The 21,214-nt window shown below is 44.9% G+C and overlaps 1 protein-coding gene and 1 long non-coding RNA gene across 2 annotated transcripts in view; one reads left to right on the top strand and one right to left on the bottom strand.

Moving 5' to 3' along the window:
- Positions 1-21,214, bottom strand: part of LOC141133198 (uncharacterized) — a 42,414-nt gene that overhangs the window by 13,473 nt on the left and 7,727 nt on the right. The window lies entirely within an intron of this gene.
- Positions 1,034-21,214, top strand: part of LOC141133197 (CD209 antigen-like protein C) — a 44,936-nt gene continuing 24,755 nt past the window's right edge. Inside the window, exons 1-3 of the mRNA XM_073622411.1 lie at positions 1,034-1,146; positions 3,776-3,856; positions 6,104-6,214. Of these exons, the coding sequence (XP_073478512.1) occupies positions 1,113-1,146; positions 3,776-3,856; positions 6,104-6,214 (226 nt within the window). The 5' untranslated portion in view covers positions 1,034-1,112. The remainder of the gene's footprint in view (positions 1,147-3,775; positions 3,857-6,103; positions 6,215-21,214) is intronic.

Here is a 21,214-nt window from a genome sequence, read left to right on the forward strand (position 1 = left end):
TGCATATGGTACTTGTTTGTAGCTTAAATACTGAGATTTGCACTTAAAACTGTAATTTTGCTACTTTCTGAAAAGCCAGTAAAAACGTGGCTGTGCCAGTAAATTTTGGGTGTTGTGTCAGTAAATTTCACTTTGGTAGGTTGGCAACGATAAGTGACTAAGGTACAGATCCTGTTTAATTATCCCTCTTTAAGCCCCTCCCATGGTTGGGCAAAGTCTGGCCATGTACGCACGCCACAGAACTTATTTTTTTGTTATTTCCCAGGGCGCCACAGGTCTTTCATAATCCTAGTCATGCTGAGTTTTTAATATCAGGCAGATTACTTGTTATGAGAGGCAGCAGAGAATAAAGGAGGGATGCAACTACTTCTCTTCTGCCGGAAAGTAGTGGGCTACAGAGGTTCCACAATTAGTTCTAGCAGCATGCCAGATGAGTGGTTAACCCTAGATGATGTAATCCAGGATGGAAGAGAAAAGAAATAGGCAGTAACAGCTCAACATATAGGTAGGAGGGCAAAGGGAAGGGAATAGCATAGAGAAATGTTAGAGAGCACAGTATAAGTATTTGCGCAGTATAGGGGTAAATACTTTAGAAGGTTTTTTTTTTTTTAACGTATTATTTGCAAATAATTTAGAAAACAAAACTTTTCCACATTGAGGTTGTGAACTATTTTGTGCAGATGATTCAACCCCAGTAAAATATTCTTCAATTCCAGGTTGTACAGCTTCAAAATGTAAAAAATGTGAGAAAGTCATACTTATGTAAAGTTTTGGACATACGATCGAGATTTTTCATCTGCATGTTTTTTATTCTTAGATGATTTGATAAATGAGGCCCAGACTACTAAAACATATTATTGAGTAGTCATTGTTAGGATCACTGCTTTAATTAATAATCTCATTGCTTTACTTGCCTTTCTTGATATGATATTTAAAATAAAATATTCAACTAAGCAACTGAATAAACACCCCTTTTTGTTCTTGGTTAAGTTTCTTAATGCCTTGCCCTTGCTTAAGTTCCTTAAAATTAAATGACAGTGCTGTGCAACTTCTTATTTAGACACAGACACAGATAGCTCAGAGTACGGAGTCCTGTTTGTCAGCTTGGTACAATGAGGAAAACTGAAGATCTGAGGGTGAACTCAGGTAATCCATATATATATGTATATATATATATATATATATCAGGGATATGCAATTAGCGGACCTCCAGCTGTTGCAAAACTACAAGTCCCATCATGCCTCTGCCTGTGGCTGTCAGAGTCTTGCTATGCCTCATGGGTTTTGTAGTTCTGCAACAGCTGGAGGTCTGCTAATTGCATATCCCTGATATATATGATAATTTATGCATACTGAAGGAGGTAGACATCCTGTCAGGCAACCTTATTAAAAACCGTAATGTGACAAGTACCTGTATTACTGGTTCTTTACTAGTTATATGTGGAGTTATTTGGGAGAAACTGATACCACTGCGAAATTTCCAATTTCCCTGGTGGCAGCATTTCCTTGAAAGATAAAAACGTTCACTCACTGAGCTGCTTATGCAGTAGTTGTCTGGAAATAAAAATCAATCTACCCTTTTTTAACAATTTTTTTTTTTTTGTATTTAGGGTAGGTAATTTGATTTCATTTAGTGTTCTTTGTATTGGTGTTTTTTCCTTTTTTTAGTATACTTGACCATTATTTGTTGTTTTAATATACTTTATTTGCTGCTTGTTTTTTCTCCCCCCCAAAAAAAACATAAAATAAGAATATTGACTGTATTTTTAGCAAAAGAACAGATCTATAACTCTCAGCGCCAATTTAGTGCCCATCAAATCCTTAAAGAATTACTCTCAGTTGTATTTAGCACATCATATAGCACTTTGTCATGTTCTGATCGGTTTGGATTAAAAGCACCTCTTTATTTCTGTTAATGCTGGCTGTAGCTTCTCTAAACATACACAGTCCAGGCAGATAGATCACATAGCCCTGCAGTGCTGAATGATCTTTTACTATTATGAATGAACAAGCAGCGCTGCAGAGCCATGTGATAGAGTTGCTAGTAAACATACCAGGCACCAGCAGCTCTATCACACAGCCCCAACCAGTGCAGTCAGAAAGTGGTGGGTAAACTGTCCAACAATACTGATTAGCAATAGCAAGATGGATCCAAACAGGACCAAAATACTACTTGAGAATGTGAGAAAACATGCAATAAAGTTTGGCAGAACACAGCTAAAAAGCACTGTAAGTACGGAGTCTTTCTGCTAAAAGCTGGCAGACCCTAGTTGTAATAATCCTAATTCACCATGATCACTGGAAAATATTGGATCACCAGATTACAAATGAGCAAAACATGCATGTCTATTTTGAATCCTAATGTACCCAATCTGGTTTTCTCATCCTTCTAATATTTAGGTGACTATGAAGCTTTTCAAAAGTATGAAAAAGATGACCCTTATTAATTACCTGCTGTTGACATGCCTTATCCTCTTTTTAGTTTGGCATTTTCAGCCATCTTGATTGGTCCAGCCCATAAGGATGCAGTTGCTGTACTTGCGTATGGGAGTTATTTTGTCCCGCAATGTACAGTGTTCTGACAGACTTATGAACTGGTATCCTAGCCTTAGGTATATGCCAGGTGATTTTATTTTCTATCTACTCTTTATATGATTCTGTGGCGCATAAGGTTAGGTAGCAACATTGTTGGGGAACTAATCTTTGATGAATATGAATTTAATCATTTCTAAAAACAGGGTGAAAGGGGGTCGAGAAGATTATTTTATTATTCCTAGTTTAGAAATTGCCTACAAAAATCAGCCTCCTGTTGTATTGTCAAATCAATAATTGATCTGAAAAATAATGGGCAAAAATCCCATTTACCCTCACTGGTGGCCAGAAGACCAGAATTTGAGGACCTGAGGTTACGAGGGGGGAGGGTAAGTTGATAAAAGTTCAGAGAGAAAATGGAGTGCCAAGCCATGAAGAGCCTTATAGGTGAGCAAGGGGATCTTAAAGTCTATGCAAAACCTGATGGGTAGCCAGTGCAAGGACTCCAGGACAGGGGGAATATTATCACTTGTACCAGACCTAGTCAGGATTCTGGCTGCAGAAGTAGCTGTATTTTATGTACAATCTGAACTAGTGTAGGTTACTGCTTAAAGTGATTAAAAAAAAAATAACAAACATGTTATACTTACCTGCTCTGTGCAGTGGTTTTGCACAGGGCAGCCCAGATCGTACACTTCTCAGGTCCCTCTTCGCTGCCCCTTCCTGGCCCCTCCCTCCTGTCGAGTGCCCCCACAGCAAGCAGCTTGCTATGGGGGCACCCGAGCCAAGCTGCAGCTCCGTGTGTCCATTCAGACACAGAGCTGCAGCCCAGCCCGTCCCCTTTCTCTCTTGATTGGCTAACTGAATTTAATTGTCAGCCGCGGAAGCCAATGGCACTGCTGCTGTGTCTCAGCCAATCAGGAGGAAAGTCCCAGATGGTTAAGACACTAGTGGACATCCCTGGAGAGAGATGGGGCTCAGGTAAGTATTAGGGGGTGCTGGGGCTGCTGCTACTCACAGAAAGTTTTTTTATCTTAATGCATAGAATGCATTAACACCTTTAGGTGTAATAGGGGGAAAGGCAGCGCGAATGGGCATGTGGCATTTGCGCTAGTCCATCCAGGACCCCCTTATGGGCAGACCCAGCAGTGGCTTCTTCCACTACTACCAGGAAAATTATATTATCTTACTTTCATGTGTTAACCTTTGCATAATTAAGATTAAAATTCATGCTTGTCTCCAGGGGACTCTTCTGATGATAATACGTATGTCAATCTGCAAGATTTTAAAGCACAGAAGATAGAGAATCATCCAAACCATGAAGGTAATTTATTACTACAAGGTGTAACTAGTTTCCATCACTGAGTACTAAAGACACATGCAGCAATTTATAGGACATTGAAGTCATATCAAACAACCTGTGGGCCATTTATTTCAGGGAGAAGCAGGTGGCTTGCAAAAAATACATTTTGTTTGGCATGAAACACCCATTTTAATGGCTATGATCATGATGATGTTCCACGTTGTAAAGCCCAACCTCTTTTCATTGCGGAACCATTCAGCAAACTACTGTGTCTTGTTTCTAGTGCAGATATAAGTGTAACGTTGTTTTTGGGAGGCAAGGCTGCACATAGGATGACCTTGTCCTGGCAGTTTATAGCCAGTTTCTCTGTAGCAACTATGAAAACCAAGAGATCCAAGCCTCCATATAAGTGGAAGGATAGGACCTTCCTGAGTTCTCACTGTACAGTTCCCATACTTTGAAGGGCCTTGGGAGTGCAAGTAGGACTCCCTTCGACGAACACCTTTTCCCAAGCCTGATACTTACTTGAATCTTGCTAAAATGTAAATCCAGTCCTTAGATACTATAAACAACTTTATTACAGCCTGAAGTAAAGACAAGAAGGCCGAATACCCAGAAATGTGACATCAAAGATCCTACAATTTGACAGGGCAGGCAATGACTGGTTGGGGTTCTGCTCCAAAAGCGCAGAGCTTCCACTAGAGTAACTCTCCACAAAACATGAGGTTCTTGTGTTGCTCAGTTTCAGTTATCTACTGTAACTGCAACTTCAGGATACCTCCAGGCACATGGCCTAATTCTCTACTCCACTAGGTGAATAGCTTCCAGCTACCCAACCAACAGGAGACCCTCTAGGCTGGAGCTCCATGCCAGGCCAAGCCTTCTAGGCTGGGACTCCAGCCCTGAGGCCCTCGAACAGGCACACAGTCTGCCTATCTAGGATCTTTCACCTAGTAAAGGACAATTCTAGAACAGAGCTCAGCTGTTTTGTAAAAGAATGGTCCAATCCTCTGATGACAAAGTCACCAGGGATTGGTGAGCTACCAAGACAAGCAGAGCTCTCTGCGCCACGCCCTGTCAAAGCACTCTAGAGCCCACTAAACAAAGTCTGGCAGATGATGCAATACAGAGAAGCCCTTAGCACAGCATTCTAAAAGAGATCTTGCAAAATAGCAAAACTAGGTATGAGCCTGGCTTTGATGCAAAACCATGGCTAACAAATCCAAAAGGATGCTGTCAGTGCCAGCCTAATTAGCTGTGGCCAGAGCATTTCCTGCCCCACAACTGCACATACACAAAGGTAGCGGAGATGCTAGTGACACCATTGACTTAACCACTTCAGCTATGGAAGGTTTTTACCCCCTACCTGACCAGGCTATTTTTTGCGATACTGCACTGTGTTGCTTTAACTGACAATTGCGCGGTCAATGTAACCAAATAAAATCAATGTCCTTTTTTTCCCCCACAAATAGAGCTTTCTTTTGTATGTATTTGATCACCTCTGCAGTTTTAATTTTTTGAGCTATAAACAAAAACCAGACCCGTGTGAAGGAATCACGTACAGGTACGTGATTTTGTGCTTAAGGGCCGCCCTGCCGCAGTAAATGGTCATCTGGCTATCTCAACTCAATGACTTTACAAGCTACCCAGTCACTTTGGGTATGTGCAGCTGCAAGGCAGAGAATGCCCCGGCTGCAGCTGATTGGGACGATATTGAGAGCATCCTTCTGGGTTCAGCTGGGTTTGAACTGAACGCAAGCTCATCCTTATTCAAAGAAAATAACTAAAGCAGGGCTGTAAAGCTGGCCATAGTTGGTGTGATTTTCTTTCTTCCTACAAAGCTTTTGTGTTCTTCCAGCTGGGGCCATGGGGGCACAGGGAGCCATCCCAGCTGGTAGAACATACAGTGATTATTGCTGGTGGCTATATCTGCTGGCAATAATCGCATGAAAAATCCAAAATGCTGGTAGTACCCAAGTTGATTGATTGATCAACTTGGGTACAATCAGCCTGCCCATACATGATTTGAATCTTGGCCAGTCCCTGCTGAAATGGCTGAGATTCAATCCATCTATGGCCAGCTTTAGAGACCAAATGCCTACATAAAGAATATGTGCCCCCACTTGAAGCCAATGTGTATGAGTCCTAACTCTCTCAGATACTCCTAGGTTCATCCAGCTAATGTTTTTCAAAGAAAATTGACACTACAGTGTTGTCCTACATCAGTTGCAGATGCACTCACTAACCGTGTGTCTAAATTTATTTCAGGGCCTCCAGCTGCCAAGAATACCCAAAATAAAATTATACTGATACTGATGGTTCTCTTGATCTTGATGTTCCTTATTTTGGCCATCTTAATGAGTCTTCTGTTTATTAACTGTGAGTATCAGTCATAAACTTTGTTGTGGGAATGACAAAAAGAAAAAATATATTTTCCTAATTTTGTGTTGCACCTTTTGACGTTAGCTCTTTTGTTAGTTTATAATAATATGGGCTTGACATAAGTTTTCCACAAATGGTTACTGTAGTACAGGGGGAGGCAACCTTTTGAGCACAGTGTGCCGAAAAATGTTTTCAAAGAAATTCAGTGTGCCGATTTTATATAAAAAAAATGTCGACTTCACACTCTCAATCACGAAAATGATTTTTATAAAGTAAATGCTGTAAACTACTTTGGTAGTGAGAAATTAACATCCTGCACTCTCATGCCTCAGATCAGCCCCAATTTATGCAACTCGACACCTCAGATCACTGTCCCCCCTGCAAATCTGTTTCACCACTGTACCCTCCTGCTCTTCCGTCCCACCACTGTACTATCCTGCACATCTGCCCCACCACTGTATCGCCCGGCTCATCTGCCCCACCACTGTAACTCCCTGCACATCTGCCCCAACACTGTACTACCCTGCACATCTGCCCTACCACTGTAGCCCCCTGCTCATCTGCCCCACCACTGTACTACCCTGCACATCTGCCCCACCACTGTAGCCCCCTGCTCATCTGCCCCACCACTGTACTACCCTGCACATCTGCCCCACCACTATACTACTCTGCACATCTTCCCTACCAATGTACACCCTTTCTCATCTGCCCCACTACTGTAACTCCCTGCATGCAAACATGTTATACTTATCTGCTCTGGGTAGCAGTTTTGCACAGAGCAGCCCTAATTCTCCTCTTCTTGGGTCCCCTGCCAGCGCTCCTGGCCCCTCCCTCCTGCTGAATGCCCCCAGTGAAGGCAGCTTGCAATGGGAGCACCCTTGCAGGTTTGCTTCCGGGCCACTGCTCTGTATGTCCATTCACATACAGAGCCGCGGCTCAGCCCGCCCCTCTCTCTCCTCATTGGCTCACTGGCTGTGATTGTCTTAGCCAATGAGGTGGGAGAAACCCATCAGAGCTGAGGCTCCCGTGCTCAGCGCTGGAGAAAAATAAGGCACTGGGGGGGGAGGGGGTTGGGGTTCACAGACAGCAATAAAAATTGAAAAGATGCACTCTGTCCAAAACTGAAAACAAAACATTTTGCCTTTAGTTATACTTTAAGTGTCAGTGACACCTAGTTGTATGAGTCAGGCACTGCAGCAATTCTGAAAGTATAAATTCACTTTTTACAAAAAAGTAATAAATGCACATTTTTTTGCAGGTAAAAAAAAGTGCATTTATTTATTTATTTTTCCTGAAGTCTGTAAAGCATTGCACCAGTGATCAACAGATCTGCCAGTGTATCTGTGTGTGTGTACAGGCAAGCAGATACAGTTCCTTTAAAAAGTATTCATGCCCCTTGAAATTATACACATTTTGTCATGTTACAACCAAAAACATGAATGTATTTTATTCGGATTTTATGTGATAGACCAACACAAAGTGGCACATAATTGTGAAGTGGAAGATAAATGATAAATGGTTTCCAACATGCTTTACAAATAAATATCTGAAAAGTGTGGCGTGCATTTGTATTCAGCCCCCTTTACTCTGATACCCCTAACTAAAATCTAGTGGAACCAATAGCTTTCAGAAGTCACCTTATTAATAAATAGAGTCCACCTGTGTGTAATTGAATCTTAGTGTAAATACAGCTGATCTGTGAAGCCCTCAGAGGTTTGTTAGAGAACCTTAGTAAACAAACAGCACCATAAAGGCCAAGGAACACACCAGACAGGTCAAGGATTAAGTTGTGGAGAAATTTAAAGCAGGGTTAGGTTATAAAAAAATACCCCAAGCTTTGAACATCTCACAGAGCACTGTTCAATACATTATTTGAAAATGGAAAGAGTATGGCACAACTGCAAGCCTACCAAGACATGGCCTTTCACCTAAACTGACAGGCCGTGCAAGGAGAGCATTCATCAGAGAAGCAGCCAAGAGGCCCATGGTATCTCTGGAGGAGCCCCAGAGATCCACAGCTCGGGTGGAGGAATCTGTCCATAGGACAACTATTAGTTGTGCACTCCACAAATCTTGCCTTTATGGAAGAGTGGCAAAAAGAAAACCATTGTTGAAAGAAAGCCATAAGAAGTCCTGTTTGCAGTTTGCGAGAAGCTATATGGGGGACACAGCAAACATGTGGAAGAAGGTGCTCTGTTCAGATGAGAACAAAATTAAAATTTTTGGCCTAAAAACAAAACACTATCTGTAGCAGATAACTAACACTGCACATCACCCTGAACACACCATCCCCACTGTGAAATATGGTGGTGGCAGAATTATGTTGTGGGGATGCTTTTCTTCAGCAGGGACAGGGAAGCTGGTCAGTGTTGATGGGAAGTTGGATGCAGCCAAATACAGGGCAATCTTGAGACTGGGGCAGAGGTTCATATTCCAGCAGGACAACAACCCTAAACATACAGCCAGAGCTACAATGGAATGGTTTAGATCAAAGCATATTCATGTGTTAGAATGGCCCAGTCAAAGTCCAGACCTAAATCCAATTGAGAATCTGTGGCAAGACTTGAAAATTTCTGTTCACAGACACTCTCCATCCAATCTGATGGAACTTGAGCTATTTTGCAAAGAAGAATGGGCAAAAATTTTGCTCTCTTAGATGTACAAAGTTGGTAGAGACTAGGGATGAGCTTTCTGTTCAGGTCGAATATGAGTTCGACTCGAACATTGGCTGTTCGCATGTTCGTCGAAAACCGAACATTATGGGCCGTTCGTGCCAAATTCGAGCCCATAATGCACTGCAGGAGCGCAGTGTATTGCTGTATGATGATTGGCCAGAGCATGCACCATGACCTGCATGCTTTGGCCAATCAAAGCACCCTCAGCTAAGAGAGCCATAATTGGCCAAACGCAGGGTGACTTTCGCCAATCATGGCTCAGGGGGACTAAGTCCATGCCCCACACTATATAAGGCCACCTGCACGTCGGCCTTGTGTAGTGTGTTGTTGGCGTGGATGGAGAGAGAGTCTCATTTAGATTGAGCAGGTAGGCAGATTATTCAGTTAGCTGCAGTGTATTTAATATATACATACATACAGATAGTCTCGTATATATATATATATATATATATATATATATATATATATATATATATCCACTGTATCCAGTTTAGCTAGATCTCACTGCAGGCCGTTCGTGGCATACTGTTTCTAATATACTTTTGGCAGGCAGGTTATTTAGTTAGCTTCAGTGTATTTAATATATATATACACACAACTCTCATACATATATATATATATATATATATATATATACACACATATATATCCACTGTGCCCAGTTTACCCAGTTTAGCTATATCTGACTGCAGGCCATTCCTGGTGTACTGTTTCTAATATATTTCAGGCAGTGTACACAGTATATAGTGCTGTGCACCCATAGTGCAGTTGTTCATGCTTTTCTGGTGGTCAATACAGTACACCCATAGTTGTTATTACACTTCTGTTGGTGTACACAGTACCGTGCACCCATAGTGCAGTTGCTACTACTTTCCTGGTGGTGTACACAATACATACAGTGCACCCATAGTTGTTATTAAGCATCTGTTGGTGTACACAGTACCATGCACCCCTAGTGCAGTTGCTACTACTTTCCTGGTGGTGTAAACAATACATACAGTGCACCCATAGTTGTTATTAAACTTCTGTTGGTGTACACAGTACCATGCACCCCTAGTGCAGTTGCTACTACTTTCCTGCCGGTGTACACAATACATACAGTGTACCTATAGTTGTTATTAGAATTCTGTTGGTGTACACAGTACTGTGGACCCACAGTGCATTTGCTACTACTTTCCTGGTGGTGTACACAATACATACAGTGCACCCATAGTTGTTATTAAATTTCTGTTGGTGTACACAGCACCATGCACCCCTAGTGCAGTTGCTACTACTTTCCTGGTGGTGTACACAATACATACAGTGTACCCATAGTTGTTATTATACTTTTGTTGGTGTACACAGTACCATGCACCCCTAGTGCAGTTGCTACTACTTTCCTGGTGGTGTACACAGCACACAATACAGTGTAGTGTTTTTTTTGCTAAACAAAATTTACAGCATGTCCGGAAGGCCACCAAGGAGAGGCAGACGCTCACAGGCCACTAAAAGAGGGCAAGCAGGCTCTGGTGTCTACAGTCGACAGTGCTGGCCGTGGACACCTTGCATCCTCAGCACGTGGCCGTGGGGCACGCTTGTCCTTTTTTCCTGCAGCTGGCTGTGTTATTGAGCCACAACATGCAGAAGAGTTGGTGGAATGGATAACAAAGCCGTCCTCATCCTCCTCATTCTCTGTCACCCAGGTTCAGAGTAGTTTGCCTGCCAATGCAGCTGCCAAAGCGGCCTATTCCATCAGCTTCATGTATGTCAACAGTCACTCCTTCCCTAGCCCCACCATCATGCACAGGGGAGTCCCCCAAACTATTCGACCACAGTGTCACATGCTGCAGGAGGATGCGCAGGGATTTGAAGGCTCAGATGATAGTACCCAGGTTGAGGAAGGGAGTAACGTCAGCCTAGAGAGAGGGAGTGCCCAAGAAGGTCAAGAAACTGGCAGTCATCCTCCCCCAGCTGCAGCATACTGCCAAGTTTGGATATAGTAGATGGGGAATTGGCGCTACCCTCTATGTGTCTTATAATGGTTACCTATATCATAAAGTAAACGAGGATATTACTATCCCAATGTTTCTACCAAACTAAACTTAAAAAAATGCATTAGGTTTGTAAAAGTAATAGTACTTAGTGATATTGGCATCCAGTGTCTAAAATGTGACAGTATGTCCCTTTGGGCAGACGCCCTTAATGTGTGGTAATGTGTAGCACCCAGGGGTAAAAATCCCTTTAAAAAATATATCACTAGCGGTGCAAACTCAAACGGGTCTCAATGTGTACATACATTAAATACATTACAGGGACTAGTATTTCAGGGTGGAAAGTTTGTAGGGTACCACCACTTAATACACCTATATATTTGAAACCTGTACCAAGCATGAGCTACTTGTGATTAAAGCATAAAAACAAATTATATGTATCTCAAACCATAGTGCTGTGACCTACTTAGAAAGTTATACATATATCAAAACTGCATGTGCAACTTTATAATTGTAACAAAAAAGCTGTGGAAAAAACTATGAACAGAGCCCAATCGGAAAAAAATACATAAAAAATAAATAAAAAATAATAAGTAGATTATAAAGCGTCCCAACTGCGTGCAGTCCAAACTTATTAAACCAGTGAGTGAGTATTTCAATGGTGACTTCTGTGCTCTTCAGAGACAAGTAAAATTGGTGACTCCAGGTGTTCCCCCCAATGTGATCCCCACTCACCAGAAATAGTCACCCCTGCAGGGGTAGCAGGCATAGAGTGGGTTTCTGAAATGAAGATTCCTGTGTATTTCCTGGTTACCTCCGGTTGTCCGTGGGTGTATCCCAATGGCTCGGTGCGGGGTCTCCAGCAGGCTTTGTTCAAGAATGGCCCCTCCGTATCTCCTGAATGAATGAATGAATGAATAATTTGTAAAGCGCTACAAATTGCGAACTGAATCGCCTCAAGGCGCTAGATGTATTCTCTGTAGCCAGCTTCTAGAAAAGGAAGGTCTTTAGTTTTTTCCTGAAGGCCTGGTGGTTTTCTTCCATGCGGAGGTTGGTTGGGAGAGCATTCCATAGTCGAGGTCCTTGGACTGCAAATCTACGTTCTCCCTTTGCTTTGTAGCGGTATTTGGGAATGAGGAGGAGGTTTTGGTTAGCTGATCGAAGACTGCGATTCGGTGTGTAGTGTTTTATTTTTTCCCGGAGATATTGCGGAGCGTTTCCTTGTATGCATTTATGGGTGAGGCAGAGGGTCTTGAATGTGATCCGATTCTTCACCGTTAGCCAATGTAGGCTTTTTAGGGATGGGGAGATGGATTCCCAGGGCTTTTTCCCTGTTAACAGCCTTGCCGCCGTGTTCTGCATGAGTTGCAAGCGCGCAAGCTGGTATTGGGGTAGACCTACGTAGAGGGAATTTGCGTAGTCGAGTCGGGAATTGATGATCGTTCCCACAACTGCCGCTTTGTCCTCTTCTGGGATGAAGGGGATGAGTCTGCGAAGCAGGCGGAGGAGGTGGTGAGATCCGCTCACCACCGATCCTATTTGTGCATCCATTGTCATTCCTGAGTCAAAGATGACTCCGAGACTCTTGACTTTGGTGCTGGGGGAGATGGTCTGTCCGAGGATGGAGGGTGGTGTCCACGGAGTCTCAATTTTGGAATTTTTGTTGGCTTGCAGGAGAAGAAGTTCTGTTTTTGATTCGTTCAGTTTGAGGGAGCTAGCGGTCATCCAGTCATTGATTAAAGTGAGGCATTTCTGTAGTTGCTGATGATGATCTTTCTGTCCATTAATGCGAAAGTAGAGTTGGGTGTCGTCTGCATATGAGTGGAAGCAGAGGTCCGTTTTCCTGATGATATTGAGAAGCGGGCGGATGTAGATGTTAAATAGCACTGGTGACAAGGGTGAGCCCTGAGGGACTCCACAGGAGACTGCCCGAGATTCCGAGGTGAATGTTCCCAGTTTCACTGTCTGAGAGCGATTCTCTAAGAAGGATGTAAACCATTTTAGGGCAGAATCTGAGGCTCCTGCAACTTCTGCGAGGCGGACAAGTAAAGTATTGTGGTCCACTGTATCGAATGCTGCGCTGAGGTCTAACAGTACCAGGAGACTCGGTTCCCCGTCATCTGCTGCTTCAAGGGCGTCGTCCCATATTTTGAGAAGTGCTGTTTCTGTGCCATGGCCTGGGCGGAAGCCTGATTGCAGAGGGTCCAGGATGTGGTGTGTCTCCAGGTGGTGTTGTAGCTGCTGTACTACTGCTTTCTCTATAATCTTGGAGATGGTGTTGAGGCTTGTTATTGGTCTGCGGCAGTTAGGGTCTTTAGGGTCGAGATTAGGTTTCTTTAGCAGGGGTTTGACGATGCCTTGCTTGAGGGAGGTTGGCACGGTCCCTTCTTTGAATGATTGATTTATGAGATGTGTTAGGGTGGGGGCCAGGATGTCGGAACATGCTTTGAACAATTTGGTGGGGATGATGTCGTTCGGTGATGTGCTGTCGCGAAGGCTTCTGATGATGTTTTTAGTCGTGTCCGTGGTGATTGGGGACAAAGAAAACTTTGGTGGTTGAGTGATGTTCGTGTCGATATCCTCTTTTTGCATCGGTTGGGTGAGGTTGGTTGTTATTTTCTGATGAATTGCTTTCCGAATGTTGTCGATTTTGTTGATGAAGAAATCTGATAACTCATTGCAGAATTCTTGAGTATCGTTTGCAGGGGGCTCTAGGCAGGCCGGGTTCATTGATTGAGCAACTATTTTGAAAAGTTCCCGTGGGCGGTTTAAGGCGGATGAGATGGTGTCTGCAATATGTTCTTTTTTGGCTTTGAAGATTGCCTTGTGGTATTTCACCGTGAGTGCTTTGTAGTTAGCATGGTTTTCCTTGGTGGGGTTTCTTCTCCAAGTTCTCTCAGCTCTTCTGCGTTTTTGCTTGAGTAGGGTGAGAGTGCCATTAAACCAACTCGAGTTTTTTGTGCGGACGGGTGTTCTGCGTTTTGGCGCCACGGAGTCTGCTGTTTGTAGTAAAGCATTGTTTAGGGAGTTGAGTGTTTGTTCCGTTGAGAGGTTTGGGTTTAGCAGAAGAATTTTGCTCGACAATGTAGTTTTGAAGAGTTCAGAGTGTAGTTTCTTCTGAGATCTATTCCAGTGTGTTGCTATTGCCCGTTTCTGTTTTTGGAGAGTGGTGTTGGTGGTGATTTTAAATTTGATAGCATGGTGGTCCGTCCATGGTAGTGGGGTGATGTTCAATACTTCGATGTCCATATTCTGTTTGAAGATGAGATCTAAAGTGTGTCCTGAACCATGCGTAGGAGCATTTATCAGTTGTTGCAGGCCAAGTTCTTCCATTTGGTTAACGCAGGCGGTTGCCATAGGGTCTTGGGCGGAGTTTGCCCATAGATTGAAATCCCCAAGTACCAGAAGGTTTTTGGTTTTCAAGGTGTGCATTGAGAAGAATTCAGTGAGCGGTGTGAGGAGATTGGTCTTTGGTCCAGGTGGTCTGTAGCATAGTAGTATGTGAATGGTGTCTTGAGGTGTTGTTTGAAGGTGCAGTGAGAGTGTTTCCATGAAAGGCACTGAGTTCTGTAAGTTTGGTTTGGTGAGCCCCAGGTGCGATTTGAAAATCACTGCTAGACCTCCTCCTTTTTTTCCTATTCTATGCTCAGATAGGATACTGTAGTTCTTGGGCACCAATTCAGTTAGGATGGTGTTGCAGTCGGAAGTTAGCCAGCTTTCTGTAATGAAGAGGCAGTCTATGTTGTTTTCGGTGATGAACTCGCGGATTTCCAGCCTGTGCTTGACTGCAGATCTGGTGTTGATCAGGGCACATGCTAGTTGTTCTGGTTGGATCGGTGTCTCCCTGCCTTTGATGGTTGATTGTGGGTTGGTCCTTAGTAATTGTTCTTTTTTTAGTCTTTTTTGCGTGGTGGTCGGTAAAGTTGCGGCCGTGTATCTTAGCCTGTGGAGGGTATCTGCTGTGTACTTGAAGTTGCACATGATGCGGAAGGCGGCGTTGCTAGAAAAGAAATTTGTATGACGATGGCACTGGTGTGGCGATGCTAGCCTTGCAGGGGGATGGAGGGATCGGATGGCTGACCACTGCTCTGGAGTGGTGAGAGTGACGGCTGAGTGTTGGAGCGGAAGTACTGGAGGGAGGAGGCTGCCTACCTCCCTCTCGTTGATCCAGAGGAAGGCAAAAAAAAACCCCTGGCTGCGTAGGCCAATGGTGCAGTCGAGGAAAAAATTCCTTCCTGACCCCCCCGAGGGGCGATCGGACAAGGGCCCCTGGATCAACTTCTCGAGTGCCCCCGGTGGCTTACCTGTGCTGAAGGTCCCGAAGGTGAAGGAGGGGGAGCTGGTGCGGTGGGTGGTGCGGTGGCTGCGTCTCAGGCGATTTGAGGTAGACTGGCCCCCGGTGAATCTCTAGTGCCCCCGCAGTGAGGTCCAGTAGCAGGAGGGGCGATTCTCGGTGCAGAGGGCACGGGGCTCTGTTGGACAACAGTGAGGGGTTGTGGTGGCAAGCTGGCTGGGCTAGGCTGCAGCCGTGGTCCGTCCCACCGACTCTAGTGGCTAGAACGTGGTGATTGAGACCGCGGCTGCGGTGGAGGCCACAGAGGGGGGAGGGGGGGTATGGCTGGATAGATGACTAGGGGGTAGTGGGTCCAATCGGGCGGTGATGGCTGGGGGCTGATGGCCTCAGGAGGAAGTCCTAGGATGCTGCACCGTTTTCCTGGGTGTGCCAATATGGCCGCCGGCTGGGGCTAAGCCGTGGCTGGCCGGCAGAGGGAGTACCAAGATGGCCGCCGGCTAGGCCCGAGCCGCGGGCTGTCCTAACGTTGTTGCCCACACCGTCCGGTGGAGATGATCAGTTGGAAGAGGGGTGCGGACCCGCCGGAGCGGTTGGTCAGTAGAGGGGACGGTAAGTGCTGTAATCTGCCGACCAGGAGCCGCGAAGAGTCCCGGGCGGCCGGCCAGCTGACTAGGCGGCGTCCGGATGGATAGAGGGGGGACCGGCTGAATGCTGCAGGGGGGAGAAGTGGAGAGCTGCGGGCTAGCCAGCCGAGGGCGGCCGGAGCCGCGGAGTGTCCTGAGCGGCCGACCGGCTGCTGAAGGTGGCCGCCGGAGAGTCAGATGGGAGAGGGACTGGCGTGGTAATGCGGGGGGGGGGGGGGCTGGGCCGGAGCCGCGGAGTGTCCTGAGCGGCTGGCCGACTAAGAACGGCGTCTGGAGTAGGTCGGTAGGGGGATAGGAAGTAGGGGATGTGGGTTAGAGGAGGGGGGGAGAGCCGAGGAAGGGGTGGCCACAGGCCGAGCTCTTCACGGAGCTGCTAGATAGAGGTCTGTTCTGCAGAGTGTCAGCACTCAGACTGTGAAGGCGGGACTATCCATTGATGGTCTTAAGTATCGTACAGCCGCGCTGTACCGGGTCAGTTGCTTGCCATTGTAATCTGTAAACGAATGATTTCAAATAAAAGAAGACTTACTTCACTATGAAAGTCCCCTGTTTCTTCTTCTATATGGAGGAAAACACATTAACCTACTGAGGAGATACGGAGGGGCCATTCTTGAACAAAGCCTGCTGGAGACCCCGCACCGAGCCATTGGGATACACCCACAGACAACCGGAGGTAACCAGGAAATACACAGGAATCTTCATTTCAGAAACCCACTCTATGCCTGCTACCCCTGCAAGGGTGACTATTTCTGGTGAGTGGGGATCACATTGGGGGGAACACCTGGAGTCACCAATTTTACTTGTCTCTGAAGAGCACAGAAGTCACCATTGAAATACTCACTCACTGGTTTAATAAGTTTGGACTGCACGCAGTTGGGACGCTTTATAATCTACTTATTATTTTTTATTTATTTTTTATGTATTTTTTTCCGATTGGGCTCTGTTCATAGTTTTTTCCACAGCTTTTTTGTTACAATTATAAAGTTGCACATGCAGTTTTGATATATGTATAACTTTCTAAGTAGATCACAGCACTATGGTTTGAGATACATATAATTTGTTTTTATGCTTTAATCACAAGTAGCTCATGCTTGGTACAGGTTTCAAATATATAGGTGTATTAAGTGGTGGTACCCTACAAACTTTCCACCCTGAAATACTAGTCCCTGTATTGTATTTAATGTATGTACACATTGAGACCCGTTTGAGTTTGCACCGCTAGTGATATATTTTTTAAAGGGATTTTTACCCCTGGGTGCTACACATTACCACACATTAAGGGCGTCTGCCCAAAGGGACATACTGTCACATTTTAGACACTGGATGCCAATATCACTAAGTACTATTACTTTTACAAACCTAATGCATTTTTTAAGTTTAGTTTGGTAGAAACATTGGGATAGTAATATCCTCGTTTACTTTATGATATAGGTAACCATTATAAGACACATAGAGGGTAGCGCCAATTCCCCATCTACTATATCCAATACCCGAATAGTCCCATCAGGGACTTACTAGGGGAGGCTGCAAACCCTGTTATTCCTAAGCGCGGACTAATCACATTTAGTAATACTGCCAAGTTTGCTCCAGTGATGAGGAGGGAGGGGATGATGAGGTCACTGACTCAACTTGGGTGCCTGATAGAAGAGAGGAAGAGGAGGCACATCTCCAATGAGGTAGGATGCCCTCCGGGGGGCAGCTTAAGGGCAACCACCCTATTGCATAACACCACAGAGCTAAGCAGGTGCAGGGTGCTGCTGACTCCCCACATATTTTGAAAAGTTCTTTGGCGTGGGCCTTTTTTGACACATGTGCAGCAGATTGCACCGTTGCTGTTTGTCGGAAGCGTATCAAGCGTGGCCAAAACAACAGCTGCTTGGGCACCACATGCTTGACCAGACATATGACAACCTCCCATGCAGTCCATTGGCAACAGCACTTAAAAGACCCACATCAAAGAACAAGGCGGACCTCTCCTTGCTCCTCATCAGCTGCGTTCTCCAACCCCACTATACCTCCAGTCCTCTCAGAAACCAGCACTGAGAGGAATGAAGGTATAGCAATAGGTGTCCCAAGTACTTGCAGCCAATCTGCTATCAGTACACCTCCATCTGATTTTAGCAGGCAAATTTCCCTACCCCAGTTGCAAAACAGTCTAAAGAAATTCGGTCCCAGCCATCCACATGCTCAGCGTCTGAATGCTAGCTTGGTCAAATTGCTAGCACTGCAACTGCTGCCTTTTAAGCTGGTAGACTCTGCCCCTTTTCATCAATTTGTGAAATGTGTGGTACCTCAGTGGCAGGTTCCCAAATGGCATTTCTTTTCATGGGAGGCTATTCTGGCTCTCTAACAGCATGTGGAAGGCTATGTCTTGGTCTCGTTGGACAGGGCAGTCAGCAGTAAGATGCATATTACTGCTGACTCATGGTCCAGCAGGCATGGACAGGGATGTTACCTTTCTTGCACAGTGCACTGGGTAACTCTACTGGCAGCTGGGAAGGATGCAGGACAGGGTTCAGTATTGTTGGAGCTTGTTCCGCCACCACGCCTCCAAAATGCTAGTGGTGATTCTGTCACAGCTCTTTCCTCCACCCCCTCCTCTTCTTCTTCCTCTATGGCCTCTTCCTCTGCAGATTTCTCCTCTGAACCAGCGGTGCTCCGTAGGCGTTCAAGGGGCTACTTAAGCACTCAGGCTAAAAGATGCCATGCGGTGCTTGAGTTGGTCTGCTTAGGGGACAGGAGCCACACTGGGGCAGAGATTCTGTCAGCTCTGCAAGGGCAGGATCAGAGGTGGTTGACGCCACGCCAGCTTCAGCCAGGAATGGTTGTATGCGACAATGGCACCAACCTCCTCTCCGCCCTCCGACAGGGACACTTGACCCATGTTCCTTGTTTGGCTCACATCCTGAATTTGGTGGTGCAGCAGTTCTTGAGCAGGTACCCAGGCTTACAGGATCTCCTGAGGCAGGCCAGGAAAGTCTGTGGTTATTTCCACCAGTCATATAATGCCAGTGCTCGGCTGGCTGACATTCAAAGAGAATGCAACCTGCCCAACAACCGACTCATTTGGGACATGCCCACTAGGTGGAACTTAACGTTGACAATGCTGCAGCGGCTGCACATGCAGCAGAGGGCCATCAATGAGTACCTGTGTGAGTATGGTACTCCTGTAAGAGTTAATATGGGAAAAAGGTGTCTCCTCACTGATGCTTTATCACATATCCTTGGTTTCCCTAATAACCCAAAATTTTCAAAATCTAATTGTCATTGGGACAGAAAGTGTGGTGAAATCTTCTGAACAGGGGCACAGACAGCAAAACAAATGTTACAGGGGTGATGATAACCCTTCCCTATGTTATCCAAAAAGCTTAAAAAAAGATTTTTTGGCTGGAGCTACACTTACAAAATGTACCTGTTCCAAATTACAAACAGATTCAACTTAAGAACGAACCTACAGTCCCTATCTTGTAACCCGGGGACCGCCTGTATACTGCTGCTGTTCAGAGTATATAGGGCCTGGGGGCCCCACGCCTTTTGTTTTTTAATTTTGGTGCGGGGTTCACCTTAATATCCATACTAGACCCAAAGGGCCTGGTAATGGGCTGGGGGAGGGGGGTGGGGGCAACATTACATTACATTACATGTCATTTTGTGAAGGGACTGTTCTAAACACGGGAAAAATGCGCCACTTTACAGGCATACTATACACACCCCCCAGGCACAATATTTAAAGGAATATTTCACTTTTATTGTTTCACTTTAAGCATTATTAAAATCACTGCTCCCGAAAACACGGCCGTTGTTAAAACTTTTGTTTGCATTGATTCATGTCCTCTGGGGCAGGACCTGGGTCCCCAAACACTTTTTATGACAATAAATTGCATATTAGCCTTTAAAATTAGCACTTTTGATTATTCATGTTCGTGTCCCATAGACTTTAACGGTGTTCGCATGTTCGAACAAATTTTTTGCCTGTTCGCATGTTCTGCTGCGAACCGAACTGGGGGGTGTTCGGCTCATCCCTAGTAGAGACATACCCAAAAAGACTTGCAGCTGTAATTGCAGCGAAAGGTGGTTCTACAAAGTATTGATTCAGGGGGGCTGAATACAAATGCACGTCACACTTTTCACATATTTATTTGTAAAAAATGTTGAAAACCATTTATCATAGTTACATAGTACATAGTGGGTGGGGTTGAAAAAAGACACAAGTCCATCAAGTTCAACCTATGTGTGTGATTATATGTCAGTATTACATTGTACATCCCTGTATGTTGAGGTCGTTCAGGTGCTTAGCTAATAGTTTTTTGAAACTATCGATGCTCCCCGCTGAGACCACTGCCTGTGGAAGGGAATTCCACATCCTTGCCGCTCTTACAGTAAAGAACCCTCTACGTAGTTTAAGGTTGAACCTCTTTTCTTCTAATTTTAATGAGTGGCCATGTGTCTTGTTAAACTCCCTTCCACGAAAAAGTTTTATCCCTATTGTGGGATCACCAGTACGGTATTTATAAATTGAAATCATATCCCCTCTCAAGTGTCTCTTCTCCAGAGAGAAAAAGTTCAGTGTTTGCAACCTTTCCTCATAACTAATATCCTCCAGACCCTTTATTAGCTTAGTTGCCTTCTTTGTACTCGCTCCATTTTCAGTACATCCTTCCTGAGGACTGGTGCCCAGAACTGGACAGCATACTCTAGGTGCGGCTGGACCAGAGTCTTGTAGAACGGGAGAATTATCGTTTTATCTCTGGAGTTGATCCCCTTTTTAATGCATGCCAATATTCTGTTTGCTTAATTGCTTTGTTAGCAGCAGCTTGGCATTGCATGCCATTGCTGAGCCTATCATCTATTAGGACCCCTAGGTCCTTTTCCATCCTAGATTCCCCCAGAGGTTCTCCCCCTAGTGTATAGATTGCATTCATATTTTTGCCACCCAAATGCATTATTTAAATTTTTTCTACATTAGACCTCAGTTGCCATGTAGTTGCCCACCCCATTAATTTGTTCATATCTTCTTGCACGGTTTCCACATCCTGCGGAGAGGTTATTGCCCTGCTTAGCTTAATATCCTCCGCAAATACAGAGATTGAACTGTTTACCCCATCCTCCAGGTCGTTTATGAACAAATTAAAAAGGGTTGGTCCTAGCACAGAACCTTGTGGGACCCCACTACCCACCCCTGACCATTCTGAGTATTACCCATTTATCACCACCCTCTGAACTCACCCTTGTAGCCAGTTTTCAATCCATGTACTCACCCTATGGTCCATGCAAACGGACCTTATTTTGTACAGTAAATGTTTATGGGGAACTGTGTCAAATGCTTTTGCAAAATCCAGATACACCACGTCTACAGGTCTTCTTTTATCTAGATGGCAACTCACCCCCTCATAGAAGGTTAATAGATTGGTTTG

The sequence above is a fragment of the Aquarana catesbeiana genome, linkage group LG03, assembly GCF_042186555.1.
Source record: "Aquarana catesbeiana isolate 2022-GZ linkage group LG03, ASM4218655v1, whole genome shotgun sequence".
In the NCBI taxonomy this organism is placed as follows: Eukaryota; Metazoa; Chordata; class Amphibia; order Anura; family Ranidae; genus Aquarana; species Aquarana catesbeiana.